The sequence below is a fragment of the Musa acuminata genome, chromosome BXJ2-9 (assembly GCF_036884655.1).
Source record: "Musa acuminata AAA Group cultivar baxijiao chromosome BXJ2-9, Cavendish_Baxijiao_AAA, whole genome shotgun sequence".
NCBI classification, from domain to species: Eukaryota; Viridiplantae; Streptophyta; class Magnoliopsida; order Zingiberales; family Musaceae; genus Musa; species Musa acuminata.
The window spans coordinates 15,155,723-15,169,845 of record NC_088346.1 but is presented as its reverse complement, the minus strand read 5'-3'; the positions used below and the strand labels follow the sequence as shown (position 1 = coordinate 15,169,845).

General features: G+C 41.9%; 1 protein-coding gene across 6 annotated transcripts; it reads left to right on the top strand.

Moving 5' to 3' along the window:
* Positions 1–3,354: 3,354 nt before the first annotated feature.
* Positions 3,355–13,480, top strand: LOC103998485 (bZIP transcription factor TGA10). 6 transcript variants are annotated; one of them, XM_018831029.2, is made up of 11 exons: positions 3,358–3,683; positions 4,325–4,428; positions 5,103–5,155; positions 5,277–5,414; positions 5,488–5,550; positions 5,648–5,707; positions 5,792–5,869; positions 5,984–6,056; positions 6,127–6,398; positions 7,211–7,450; positions 13,076–13,480. In XM_018831029.2, exons 1-11 carry the CDS (start codon positions 3,508–3,510, stop codon positions 13,223–13,225), a joined length of 1,407 nt encoding a protein of 468 aa, XP_018686574.2. In that variant the 5' UTR covers positions 3,358–3,507; the 3' UTR covers positions 13,226–13,480. The 6 variants fall into 6 exon arrangements, with proteins under 6 accessions (XP_018686575.2, XP_018686574.2, XP_009418243.2 ...); XM_009419967.3 differs by having other exon boundaries at positions 3,359–3,683; positions 5,485–5,550; XM_009419969.3 differs by having other exon boundaries at positions 3,581–3,719; positions 5,485–5,550.
* The last annotated feature ends 643 nt before the right edge of the window (positions 13,481–14,123 follow it).

Below are 14,123 nucleotides of genomic sequence, written 5' to 3'. Positions count from 1 at the left end.
ATTGGTTGTACTTCTTTTTAGAGGATGACCGTAACCAACGAATGAATTAAAATTCTTGATAAATTAAACTAAAAATAAAATTAATCAGAATTTTATTTCAATTAAGTTATTTAATCTTTTTGGGATAGGTTTAGATGGGAAGTTAATTTCTGAAGAGGACTTGATTTCTAATTTAAGAAGCTAAGACAGGAATTAGTTTAGATAAATTATTTTGTGTAAGTTGTCCAACTCTCCCTATTTAATATTGTTTATTTTAATTGTAATGTTTAGACATGATCTAATAATGTTTATATTTATTTTTGCATTTTATAAAATATTAGATGAATTATTCATCGTCTTTTACATTTAGAAACATGATATCTAAGCATGGTTTAATCATCAAAATTTGAAACCAAATTTGAGTTTCTTACGATTAAAATAACATGTTTTTTATTTTATACAGTAAGTTTGAGTCTCTAGCATTGAGGTGGGCTCTCAAAGGTTATATTCTATCTCGATGGTGAGGTAGGAATGAGGCCCTATGGTTATTCTAATTTGACTAAAAAAAATTAAATTATGAGTGGTTTACTCCCGATTTAGTAAAAAAAGATTTATGTGCAAGAATGAGTAAAGGGTTTTATTTTTGCTGAGTCAAGATTTGATTGTTTGAATTGAATGCTAATTTAAAACCAATCAAGATACCTCTTCCATATTATTTTTCGATCAATTTTAATCCATATCAAAACTTCAATAGTAACGAGACCTTACATGATGATACCTCTCCGATGTTTAAATTAGTTTTAGAGTCAAATGATTTAGTTTATACTTTTAACTATATTGGAGATATGCATAAGAAGTTTTTTTTTATATTAAGCTTTTAGTATCATTCTCTTATAATATTATGACGGTTGTGATCTTTCTTAAACTTAATCATGATTGTGATGCATCAAATCCTTAATTCAACATCAATGATCATCGATCGTACTAATGCCATCTCATGCAACACCAATGACCACGATAGCCATCATTGTATCACCATAATCAACCAATTGTCGATAGTAGGTCGTCGTCTATAATTAAATAATATTTGTTTTTTATCTTCATTATCTGGATTCGATTGTAGCCCTATATGCATATGCAAGGAAAAATACTTTGATGCCCAAGGATTAATAAAAAATTATAATAATAATTTGATGCCATTACAATAGATTAAATTTTTTTATGATCTAAATTATCATACATCATTCAAATATGGTGTACCACCTTCAAATCAAGATTCAGATCTAAATTATCATATATCAAGAATAAAACGTGTACCACCTTACTAAACATTTCAAATATGGTGAAGTTGTAGTTTTGGACATAAAGAGTGGACCTCCTCTCTTTATATTTTCTATAGTGCCATTATAATTTTTAATGAAATTTGAGACTCATCTACGATCAGATATTAAAAATGTCCTATCATTATATAGAGAAAGATAATTTGATAGAACACTCACGTTAACGTAATCGTCCAGGATTAGGAATCCTTTTCTATTGACAAATAATCTTAATCAGAATCCTTGTAATATATGTTATCCTAAGCTAGTCCACGGATCACTGTTATTTTGGTTGATATAGAACTACTATACAACTATTAACGCAAATTATTGACCCATTAGGAAATTCACGATGTTTATTGACCTTGCACAACCTATATATATATATATATATATATATATATATATACAAAAAAGATTTGAATTGCAGATGGGCCGGCTGGGCCATGTGAGACAAATGGTGTTGGATGAGGGACAGGGAGTGGTCCGTAGTCCCCCACTAACCTGCTGGAGTCCTTTGTGATCATCATTATTTTAGTGATTGATCTTCGAGTGATCATCATCATTTTTCTTTCTCATGGATAAACAAACATCCGCGTTGTGTTAGGTCTGACCCCGGAGAGGGTACCTCGGCGAGGGCGGCCACCCAGTGCCGTCAGCCAATCGTGTCACCGACGTAAGCCGTCGCGTGCATGCCTGACGTAAGTGCCGCTACCCTATCTACTGCTGCCGCGTGTAATCCGCATGCAGCCAAGCTCGAGAGAGTAGTTCTTCCGTAGCATCAAAGTTGTGTATCCAAAGTCCACAAAAACTATTCTGTCTCGAGGAACATGGCAGAAGATTTGCATTCGATGTACCAAATCCAGTCCTCTTCTCGGACGTGGACAAAACAATGGTCTGTAGGCCAAGCAGAAACCGAGAGGACGCTTCCAATTTCCTATCTTCTTCCTTTTATAATAATCAATATAGTGGAGGAGCTCCTCTGATGTCGACAATTACAGGGAATAAATAAACGGATTTGAAAATGGGGATGTTGATGTCGGACTTGTTCTTCCAATAATATTAAGTCGATGATCTCCATTCGTACTTGCTGCTACTCCCCTCGTGTCGTTAGTAGCCTCTTAACTAAATACATCATTCGTACCATTAAGCTTATATCGATCGTCATCTCGTCTTGGCTAACAAGGAGGAACATGCATGCTGCTGACGGCCCACCGCAGCAGCGTATACACACCGGTATGTACAACACAGACGACCCTCTCTCCTTCGCCGCTCTGGTTGTCAAGTTTGATCTTGATCGAGTAGGAACAATACGATTAGTGTCGTTTGTCATGTTCTATATATTTATTGTCTGCGGCAGTTGCAGAGAGGCCAAGTCCGTGTCACGGGAGTTGTTGGAATGCAAGGAGAGGCTTAAAGGTTCAACTGACTTACATACGGCGCCCATTGTCTGCTACCTTCTCCTTCGTAGGCCACGTATTTGGGTGCGCCGAGTACGACCGGCCGGTAAGATCTGGGCCGTCCTTTCTTTCTGGTCCCACTCCCGGGCTGCCATCGGATCCGAGCGGGGACCATCTTTGTCGGCGGGGCGTGGCCTTGTCACAGCGACACGTGGACGTCTGAGGACGGTCATGCTCGCGTGGTCCGTGCGTCAGCTCGTCGACCAGATCCTTTGAATTAAATAATGTATATATTGCCTGAAAAATTCAATTGCATCTGCTGCTGGTAACAAGGGAGAGAAATTAAACGGAAATTTCATGCGTCGAGCGAAGATTTCCTAATACGATCACTATTTTTTTTTTTTAATTCTTTTTTAGGACGGTATGTCCTATCAGATTTATGATTATTCGATTTGATGACAATTTGGTCCACATATAAGAGCGTCAACCGCCATTGGGATCAGGTCACCCATGGACGTGGCACTCACGTTGGTCCGTCGGGAGTAACTTTCAATTAGTCCACGGCGTTCCTTGTCTGCGTGGTATTGTCCGTTTGGGCGGTCACTTTACCAACCTCCCTCCCGTCTTATCTGTCTCGAAGCAACCTGACTCACGCCTCTCGAGTCTTCATGTTTTCGGTAAAACTGCCACTATCGCTGGGAGTAGCTGATTAATTTTACGAACCCCGGGGAGGGGAAGAGTGAGAGAGAAGAAGAGGGGGAGAAGAATCGGCTTTCTCATACCATTTTGGAGGCGCAGAGAGATGGCCAATGAGTAGAGAACGAGCCATTAATGGAGAGAGGATCAAGATCCGGAAAAGGGAGGCTCTTGCGAGGAGGAACTTGATGGCAAACGAGGGGAGTTTCAGCAAGGAGCTGCCGCAGCAGATCTCCTTCGCCATGATTCATCCTTCTTCTTCCTCTTCCTCCATGCATGGAAGCCTCATGTAGTAACCATCTTGTCGGAGCTGAAGACTTGCCATGTCCCAAAAAATTCCTTTTTTTTTTTTTTGCTTGTCTTTCTTTCACGTGCTTTTTTTTTTTGTTTTTTGTTTTGGCCCTTCTTTTCATAAGTGATCGATCAGTAGGAATTAATTTGGAGTAAACGGAGAGAATTTCTGGTTCTCGGTAGGTGAAACTTCATACATCCTTTAGAATCCTAGTATTCCATGTGAATAAACTGAAAGAACACTAAGCTCGTTCTACAGGAACCTGGTTTTCTAGGGAAGTTTCAATATAACGCGGGTGTACAATTAGTTTGAGGTGCCTTGATTTTGGTAGGAAATGAAAGGTTGGTGGTTGTCCTGTTATCGGTGTATACTTTAAAACGCGAAGTAGAATTGTCATAGAGCAAATTAAGTGGAACACGCTTAAGCACACAAGCACTAAAATTTCAGATGAGCTGAAGAATCTAGGTTGCCTGGTCATCATGTCATAAGAAATACGAGTATATTGAGTAAAACTCAATGAAGGAGAGTGGGCTTCTTTTTCTTGGTCCTTAATTAGCTTCAAGTTTCATTTCAGTAGCAGCACCGAACGAAATTGGTCATCCTTTGCTTATTCGAAATCTTGTACTGATATGATGTAGGAGGAGCAAGGAGGCTGGAGCTTATGACTTGGGAGAGCTGGACCAAGCTCTATTCTTCTCTTTAGATGAGCAGGATCATTCGATATCAGGTCAAGAACAACGACGTGAGTCCCTTTCGATTACACTTGGCTTCTTTTAATTCTATCTCATACTGGCTTCTCGATCTCCTCTGTGTCACATGCCGATCCGATGCCAGAAAGGCTATCACACGAAAAGAACTGGTAGGGTAGGATGAAGAGGGAGGGAATCAGATAGCTGTTTAGATTCCTTTCGGAAGAGTTTTTTGCTTTGGTTCTCGGGAAGGGGGGAGGGGCGGGGTCATGAGAACACCATGTCTGACAGATATTGTCGAACTGTGTAATTGACCGGATTTTTGCTGATAAGACTGGAAATCTGACATCTAAGAATAATTTCAATTTTCTGATTTTTTTGAAGGTTTTTTTTCCTCTCCTCTTGATGGAGACTGTGACATGTATCAAACAAGTCATGATTGCCCTGGAAATTCTTGTCCCAAAAGGTGTAGAAATCGATTTCTTTTTCCATATGCTTTCTATCATTTGCCCTCGTCTCTTTCCAACTCCAATTTTTCTCTCATCTCTCCGTCGCACTTACACAATCCCCCACGAGTTTCTTCGAAGAAGTGTCATTTCTCTGTCGTGGTTGTATCTTTGGAATCTGGAGGTTGTCACGTTTATTCTTAAAGAGGAACTACTCTCCATTTATGGTGTTGAGGTGCAACATGAGGGGATTTGATGCTTACAGCGGTTCATACGTGCAGAGACTCTGAACATTTTCCCTTCGCAGCCCATGCATGTACAGACTTCGACAAAGGTACGCGAGACTAGGACTCATCTTTAATTTCTTGCTGCTCACGCTTTTCTGATACATTTATTTAAGCGTCTTTGGAAGAAGTTGTATGGGCGGTAGCTCATATGATGTTTAATACGCATAGGGTGGAAAAAGCTTGGCTTCTCCAGCAACCAGTGGTTCCAAGAAGTCGTCAGATCAGACCATGGAACTAGGAAACAGTCCCAATGATCTCCCAGAGTTGCCTGAGAAGTCGTCGAAGGACACCAAAGTAGTAGTCAAGGTGAGAGGCAACAACTTCATTAGTATGGTCATGTTCATATTATTTTCTTCATTCGCTTCTGTGGCAACAGAAGGAAGGGAGCCGAAAGAGCACATGTGTTGCAGAAAGTGAAGGGCCCAAGACAACAGATACTAAAGCGAGTTCATCTAAAGCTTCCCATATATATCCTTCTCCTTTATCCTTTACAAGTAAAAGCTCTCTCCAACTGTGTGTTTTGTTTTCTTTGTGAGCAGACGTTGAGAAGGCTTGCTCAGAATAGGGAGGCAGCCAGGAAAAGCAGGCTCAGGAAGAAGGTGATCAGTCAATTAACAACAACAATATTTCACCCAAAACCTGTTATGTGTGTCGATGTATTCCTCTCTCTTTTCGTGCTACAGGCTTATATTCAACAGCTGGAGAGCAGTAGGAACAAACTTAGTCAGCTTGAACAAGAGATTCAAAGGGCAAGAGGACAAGTAACAATTAGTCTTACAGTCATGCACACTTCTTTCTACATATATATATTTGCGCCAGTGAACCATTTCAACTCCTCTTTCGATCTCTTACTAAAACTGACGCTCTTCTTTTAGGGTCTGTTATATGGTGGCGGAGCTCTCCTCGAGGATCAAGGCCTCCCCACATTTGCCGGTGGGCTAAGTTCAGGTATCATCCTACGTACGCTAAACTGACATGAGCGTGAATTGTTTCCCTAACCCATATAATTTGCTTTCAGATGCAGCCGTGTTCGATATGGAGTACACGAGGTGGCTGGAGGAGCACCACAGGCTTATGTGCGAGCTGCGCGCGGCGGTGGAAGAGCAGCAGCCGGAGAACAAGTTGCAGATGTTTGTGGACAGCTGCCTCGCGCATTACGATCATATGGCGTATCTCAAGAGCATCGTCACGAAGTCGGACGTCTTCCACCTCATCTCCGGCGTGTGGATGACACCCGCGGAGCGCTGCTTCATGTGGATGGGCGGCTTCCGTCCCTCCGAGCTCATCAAGGTCCTTCACACATCTCTTGCATGCATGCATGGGTACATAAAACCAGCACTCAAAAGCGCGCATCCTCTTATTTTGGGACTGGCCAAGATCCAGCAAACCCTTGACCTCTCAATAATGTGCCCTTTGCCATTCTAAACCTAACATAGAACACATGCTAGTATAATAAGGGTTTGAATAGACGATGCTGGTTGTTTAATGAGCTGAAAAGGACCACTAGCATAGGATACTAAGACTGACATCACCCCAGTGCATAAAATTATCATTTGAATAATCATATGGTCTTGCCGACGTCTACTCCATTGCCATTTGTTTAATGGCGAACAACTGCACTTGGGAAATAGTTACAGCCATTAATGGGCGACGAGGTTTATTAGTTTACATCTTAAATGTTATAGGATGATGGAGTTGGTGCTTAGTTTCATCAAGGAATGGGCTCGGAGGACGTGTGCTGATGGAAGGATCAAGTGCAGTGCCACAATGTTGAAGAACAATTCGAGGGGTGGTGGGCACTCAGTGGCAAAAATGTCTGGAAGAAGGCTTTTTTTCCGTTCATATACCTTACATAGTTACGTTGAATCAGACCATAAATAAAAGTCACACGACTGCTGAACCGTGAAAGCAATACATTATCTTCGTATTTCCATGAATGATGATATCATTCAAATACGGTGTTTCCTGTAACTTGGCATACGTAGAAGGGTTCAAATAGCTTCTTGTGTAGAGAGAGCATCATATTGTTACTGCATGCTACAAGAGAGCTGTAGCTGTGTTAAGATCTTAACAGTTCCTGACGGTATATTATGCTTGCTCAGATGCTTTCGAGACACATCGAACCATTGACGGAGCAGCAGATACTAGGGGTGTGCGGACTGCAGCAGTCGACGCAGGAGACGGAGGAAGCACTCAGCCAAGGGCTGGAAGCCCTGAACCTATCTCTCTCCGACACCATCACCTCCGACGCACTGAGCTGCCTCTCTCACATGGACAACTACATGGGTCAGATGGCCGTCGCCGTGAACAAGCTTGCCACATTGGAGGGCTTCATCCGACAAGTAAGCTTCAGATCTGCATATACTAATGAAAACATAACGTCACCTTGCAATCACACTGGTAGCCACCCAAGACTATGATTGACGTAATGTCATATACTTAGTTGGTTTTGCTTAAGTTATGCAGCATCGATGTGTGTCCGTCCATAAAGGTCGGTCTTCTCGAATCCTCTTATGGTCCCTTAGGACCTACAAAAGAGAAAACGAGTTAAAGAAAGCATTTCACTCGGGATCCACAAGCAATCATTTCAACAAACACTTCATAGTCAATGCAAATTATAAACAGACATCACAAGCTTCAAACAGTCACATAACAAATGGTCCAAAATGATCCACTATAGATCGAAATCCTCACAAGTGCCCATATGACACAATCTTTATTTGCAAACCTAAGACGATCACCAAAAGCAAAGAAAATGGGACTGCTAGGCCTACTATTAGCCTTTTACATATTGTGCAAAGCATAAATAAACCTGAAAGACATGGACATACATATGCATTACATCAAACACCTTGTTTACAATTTTGTCCGTGACATTCTCCTCCACTTATTCTTTCGACATCCTCGTTGAAGCCTTTGCAGACACTGCATCTCCTCACCTTTGCTAAGTCTTCAATCTTCTACTCTAATTGCAATGTACTTTTTGGCTTCCAACTACACTCCATCGCTGTTGTTGAGTAGTCGAATTTTGATCCGTCATACTGCTTCAACTAGCTAATGACTCTGACTCTGGTGTGAAGTCAGTTGAGTTGTGATGATCTCTATTGTTTCCTGCGGATCTCTTGAATGAAGGAAAAGACCATCCTTATTATGTGCTAGTCTCTTAAATACCTCATACGACTTGAATTAGGTGGACACTTTGTCACGGACTTAGCTAGTTTTGCCAAGTTGTGTGGCACACACAAGCACCTTTGCGTGTCCATCCGCAAAGGTCAGACCTCCCGAAACCTCTCATGGTCTCTTAGGGCCTAAAAAAGAGAAAACGAGTTAGTGAACGTACCTCACTCGAGATCCACAAGCAAACATTTCAGAAAATACTTCATAGCCAATGCAAATTATAAACATACTTCATAAGCTCCAAACGATCGCACAACAAAGGGTCCAAAATAGTCCACTACAGATCGAAATCCTCATAAATACCCATATGACATAATCTTTATTTGCAAGCCTAAGACGACTACCATAACCAAAGAAAAATAAGTTGCTAAGCTTACTATCAGTCCTTTACATGCTGTGCAAAGCATGAACAAAATCGAAAGACATAGACATACATGAGCATTACATCAAACACCCCGTTTATAGTTTTGTCCATGACATTCTCCCCTACTTATTCTTTCGACATCCTCATTGAAGCCTTTACAAACGCTACATCTCATCGCCTTTGCTGAGTCTTCAATTTTCTACTTCAATTGCAATCCGTCTCTTGGTTCTCAACTGCACTCCTCTATTGTTATTGAGTAGTTGAACTTTGATCGGCCATGTTGCTTCAACTCGTCAATGACTTTGACTTTGGTATGAGGTCGTTTTAGTTGTGATGATCCATATTATTTTCTACGGATCTCTCAAATGAAGAAAAAGATCATCCTTATTATATGTTAGTCTCTCAAATGTCTCATGTCGCTTGAACTAGGTGGATGCTTGTTGGAGCTTTAACGAGCATCGCCTCGCAGACTTTAAAGTTTTTGGGTCCTTCCTCCATAAAATTTGCATATTGATTCTTCTTTTAATTAGTCGTCACTTCCAAGTATGTTCGTATTACTTTTGCTTTCGATTAGTATTCTGTTAGGAAATGAAGTGGATAATCTACTCCCAGTAGCATTGATCACTATTGGTGAGATTTTGACAACTATTGTCTTCCATTAGATTTCTTTGAATAGTCTTTGAACTTATGTAGAGCTCCTCTACTAGATAGATAAGAGAATTGGGATACTCGGTTTCGCCCATTCTCTTAAGAGTTGAGAAGACAAATGTTACTTGACTTCACCCACCTTCTCAAGGATTGTACTCTATGCATCGAGTTGTTACTAGCCTTCACCCACTCTTTTGCTCAAACTTCTAAAATGCAAGAAGTTTTCATCCCAACTTAGAGCCAGTCTAATAGTTTTAGTCACCTTTAGGATTGTACCGTCTTCTCTATCATCTTTGCCACCTACTCCTCTGAGTCACAAAGGTATAGAACTGTATATTGTCTACTTCGATCCTTGGTTGAGCACTCTTGCATCGACCCGAAGTCCTCAACTTTTAGCTATTTTAATGAGAAGCTCGTTGATACCGGTCTTACGAAGTTCCCTAGCCTCTACCCTTCAGCTTTATTTCGGTACTTAGAGTTTTCCTCTGTATTCTCCATCTTCCGACCCCTTTCATGACTAAGTGCTCTTCCTCTATAAGAACAAGGGATCGATGACTTTTTGGAAGTCCCGTCTCTACGGTACCATAGCGCTGCCATGCCCATGGCTCTACTATTCGTCGTCTCGTATTTGCGTCCCTTTCTTCACGATTAGTAGATCTGCCTCTGTGGCACTGTAGTACTCCTCCGAGTCCACCTCCATTTTAATCAATACTTAGTTTTGGGTAGCTAAGTCCCTCTAGACTCGTCATCGCTTCCTCGCCCTTTTCAACCCCCTACTTCAATACCTTTGTGTTCTCTAAGTAGCTCTCCTTGGTCGATAGAAAGATAGACTACAACTCCCATGCATGGCCTCTGCCATCATATTATAGGATTTACACTGATTCTATTTTCCTTATCTTCCTTGGTAGCAAAGTTCTTTTACTCGGCTTTGTCCTTTGACTTATTGAGTTCCCTTAAGCAAATATAAGCTCTGGAGTAGTCCAACTCTCCAACCGCTCTAATCAAACCTCCGTATGATCAAGTCCCTTCCCACCTCCCCCCCCCCCCCCCCCCCCCTATTGGACTCGCTACTATTTGCATTCAAAATTCTCCCTCGGTGGTATACAACCCTCATATGCTGATGACCAAAGCTTTTATCCGATATAAAATTCAATACATGCACAAAAGACCCGCCTTTGCGATACTATGACATTCACTCCTTGAATCCATAGCTTTTCTTGCTATCGTGTTATTCACCGAAGTGGAGCTTCCAATAGCTCTCGATCATACCTCCGTATGATCTAGTCCCTCACGGGACTAGTTTCATATGTATCGCATTGCCACGAACTATTCCACCATGATTCGCTATACCATGTTGCCTCCTAGTGACATCTACATTACATTCTGATCATTGTGGAATGAACTTGGATTATGATTCCTCCACGTGTGGCCTTTGCCATCACATCGCAGGGTCTCTTCCACCTTCGATTATGTTTGCTCCACCGATAATTGACCTTCGTCCACCCGCTCTCGGGTCACACCTAAACAAAGCACAGCTCTAGGACAGTCCATCGCATAGTAGTTTTCGAAGTCTATCGGCTTTGTTGAAATTGGTATACTATTGTCTTGATCATATGCCTCTATCCTCACCAGCACAATCTTCACTATGCACCACTTTCTTCATAGCAACTCGAATGACAATATTATGATGTATTCTTCAAGAGTACCCGCCTTCATATCCTCTTGCCTAGTGTCAAGGCCTTTTAAATCTAACTTCTCCTCCGTAAGTTGAGTCGCCTTGATTCATTCGTCAAATGCTTTTCCAAGATAAGATGCATGTGTCTCGAAGCTTCATTCGTCTTTGGAACCATACAAGATGAGTTTGCTCCATTAGAATGAAGGACCTATGGAATGACATGATCCCGCTTTTGCCTCTACAAGAGTTCATGTCCTTGACCTCTATCTAAGGAAAGCTTCGTGCCTCTGCTCCATGTTCTATCTTTTATGCCAACTCCCTTCATACGGCTTGGCCCTTCACCAAGTTATACCCAAGTTATTCCGCTCCTCGATTTGCATTGAGTTGATGGTGGCTCTTGCGCCTACTATTCCATGGGTCAACCTTCCGTTGAGTCTGATTTCTATATCAGCTTCAAGTGTGCCTTCATCTTATGTTACCTTGGGTTGCTCCCCCACTTAATCTCACAATGCATCCACCAATGCATTACCTTATATGAGATCATACGATGTCTCCTTGCCACTTGCTCAATCCGTTGAGCTTTGTAGGGTTATTGTCTTGAGGTACTCCTCAACAGGTGTGGTCTGTTGCACATGATTCTCCTTCTTGAGAACTCGAGACTTATCCATCCAAGGTATTTGTCCCGTTAGAGCAACTTCTCTCTTCGTATCCTTCCCTCTAGAAGTTTTGGATACCACCATCCCCTTGGACTACTCCGCCTCGCTGAACAAACTGTGCATTGTTCTGCCCCCGCAAATACACTTGCTAGATTGAGACTCCTTGCCAATACAGTTCCTACTGCACTCCTCAAGTCCTAGTAATTTGCTGAACTCGCTGTACACTTCAGCTCCTACAGATGTATCCTTCTCATGCCAAATAGAAAATTTTAATGCTCCATGGTGTTGAGTTTCAGTCGCCTTGGGATGGCCACGAACATTCCCCTCACCTTTGTGAGCTTTGCACAACTTTTTGGTCACTAAGCAACCCATTTCACTTTGAACGAACTCATTTTTTACTAAGCATCTCGCTTGCCTTGAGCACCATCAAATATGGTTGCTAACGTTGAGCCGTAGCTCGAACTCAACCATCTCAACTTTTGTGCGCTATGCATTCTTCCCAACTTGCTTGTTCTCGTGGTGCCTCTTGCGCAAAGGGTTGACCATTCCTCTGAATGTCAATCTTAAATGGCCGCTCCTCTAAGTGACTCTTTTTTCCTACATCTTCATGCCCATTTCCCCTAAATTGTCACAAATGTTGGCTGCCTTTAACGTAGCCCTGCTAGGTCCCTCATATTTACATGCCAAGTATTTCGATGTATGCTTATCTTGCTCTGATACCATATATAATGCACTTAGCTGGTTTTACCTAAGTTGTGCAGCACCGATGCGTGTCTGTCCGCAAAGGTCAGCCTCCCCAAAATTATCTATGGTCCCTTAGAACTTATAAAAGAGAAAACGGGTTAGAAAAAGCATTTTATTCGAGATCCATAAGCAATCATTTCAGCAAACATTTTATAGCTAATGCAAATTACAAACAGACTTTACAAGCTCCGAATGGTCACACAACAAAAGGTCCAAAGTAATCCACTACAGATTAAAATATCCACAAGTACCCACATGACACAATATTTGTTTGCAAGTCTAAGATGATCATCAAAATCAAAGAAAATTGGGCTATTAAGCCTACTATCAACTTTTTACATGCTATGTAAAGCATGAATAAAATCGAAAAATATCGGTATATATGAGCATTACATCAAACACCCCGTTTACTTGATAGATCTACTTTTACGAGCACTAGCATCCTGACCAAAATGTGGGGTAATGTTGTGAGTGTCAACTTACGTGGGACGACGGCTTTCAGGGTGAATTAGGTTGATCATGCCACTGTCATGGCTAGTCCTAAGGTACTTGTTATCATGGTTTGGTGGCAAAACGATAGAGCTTTGTTCTGCAATCTACATCGACATTCTTATATCATAGAAAATAATGTTATGAGCAAAATATATGGAGAACAAGTGGTTTGTTGTGATAAGCATATAACACTGCGAATCAATGGTTTCAGGCAGATAACCTGAGGCAGCATACGCTTCACCGGCTCTACCAGATCTTGACGACCCGGCAGATGGCGCGATGCTTGTTAGCCATTGCGGAATACTTCCACCGCCTCCGTGCACTGAGCTCTCTGTGGCTCGCCCGGCCGAGACATGAGTGAGCGGAAGAACCCTGCAGGCGCTGCATGCAAGTGGAGGTCAGACACCAGAAGAGGGTCAAACTTATTTGTATACGACCGTCATCTCTTGGCAATAAAAGAGTTGTAGCAAGAAGAAGAGAGTCTGATCTAAAGATGTATAGATGGATAATTGCGACGTAAACACACTGTTTGGGGAAACATGGTTTAGGTACCACATCCTCTTCTCTTCTCACGCTTTACCTGTTATAATTATATGGAAAGTAAGGATTTTGGCCATCTTTTGTGACTTTTGTAAAGGAGAAGTGAGGTAGGAAACAGAAGAAGAGATAAAAGGTGGAGGACAAAGTTGAAGAACAACAAGGTGGAGGAGGGTGGAAAAAGAAAAAGAGCTACCTTAGTATGTGTGTGGCTCCAAATCGCTGCATGTCTTTGAAAAATCTGCCGACGGTGACAGAGACATTGGCGGGTGATAGTCAATTTGTTTTTTATCCCCTCTTTCTTAGCCGGAGCTAAATTCTCATAAGCAAGAAGAAAAAAGAAAAAGAAGATCCTTTCGTTTATATAACTGGAGCTGGAGTTGAGAACATTTGTTGATGAATGAGTGTATCGTGGTCGATGCGTCAGCATGACTTGGTCCACGGGTCGATGTCGAGAGTTCACGATCGGTTGGATGAGACACCGAGATTGATTACGTCCGTAAGTCGGGATATCGACGTCGTCTGAGAGGAAATGCCTCTTGGTAGGGACACGGGCGTTGTCGTCGGGAAGAGCATCTCTCGATCGGGGTAGTCACACTTTCAGGTGTGGCAACGCTCCTGCACAGAAGGCCCTCGTCGGGAAGTTCCCGACTTTGGCCCCTCGACGATTAAATTAGTGATTGGCTTCCTCCTTTCTTTTCTTTTTTTCTCTCCTTGGTCGG

Excerpts from the sequence above, each read along its gene's own strand:
- LOC103998485 (XM_009419967.3), top strand. The coding sequence starts at position 3,508 with ATGAGTAGAGAACGAGCCATTAATGGAGAGAGGATCAAGATCCGGAAA. Across the intron at positions 4,429-5,102 it reads ATCAGGTCAAGAACAACGAC|AGACTCTGAACATTTTCCCT; the intron begins GTGAGTCCCTTT and ends TCATACGTGCAG. Across the intron at positions 6,057-6,126 it reads TGCCGGTGGGCTAAGTTCAG|ATGCAGCCGTGTTCGATATG; the intron begins GTATCATCCTAC and ends ATTTGCTTTCAG.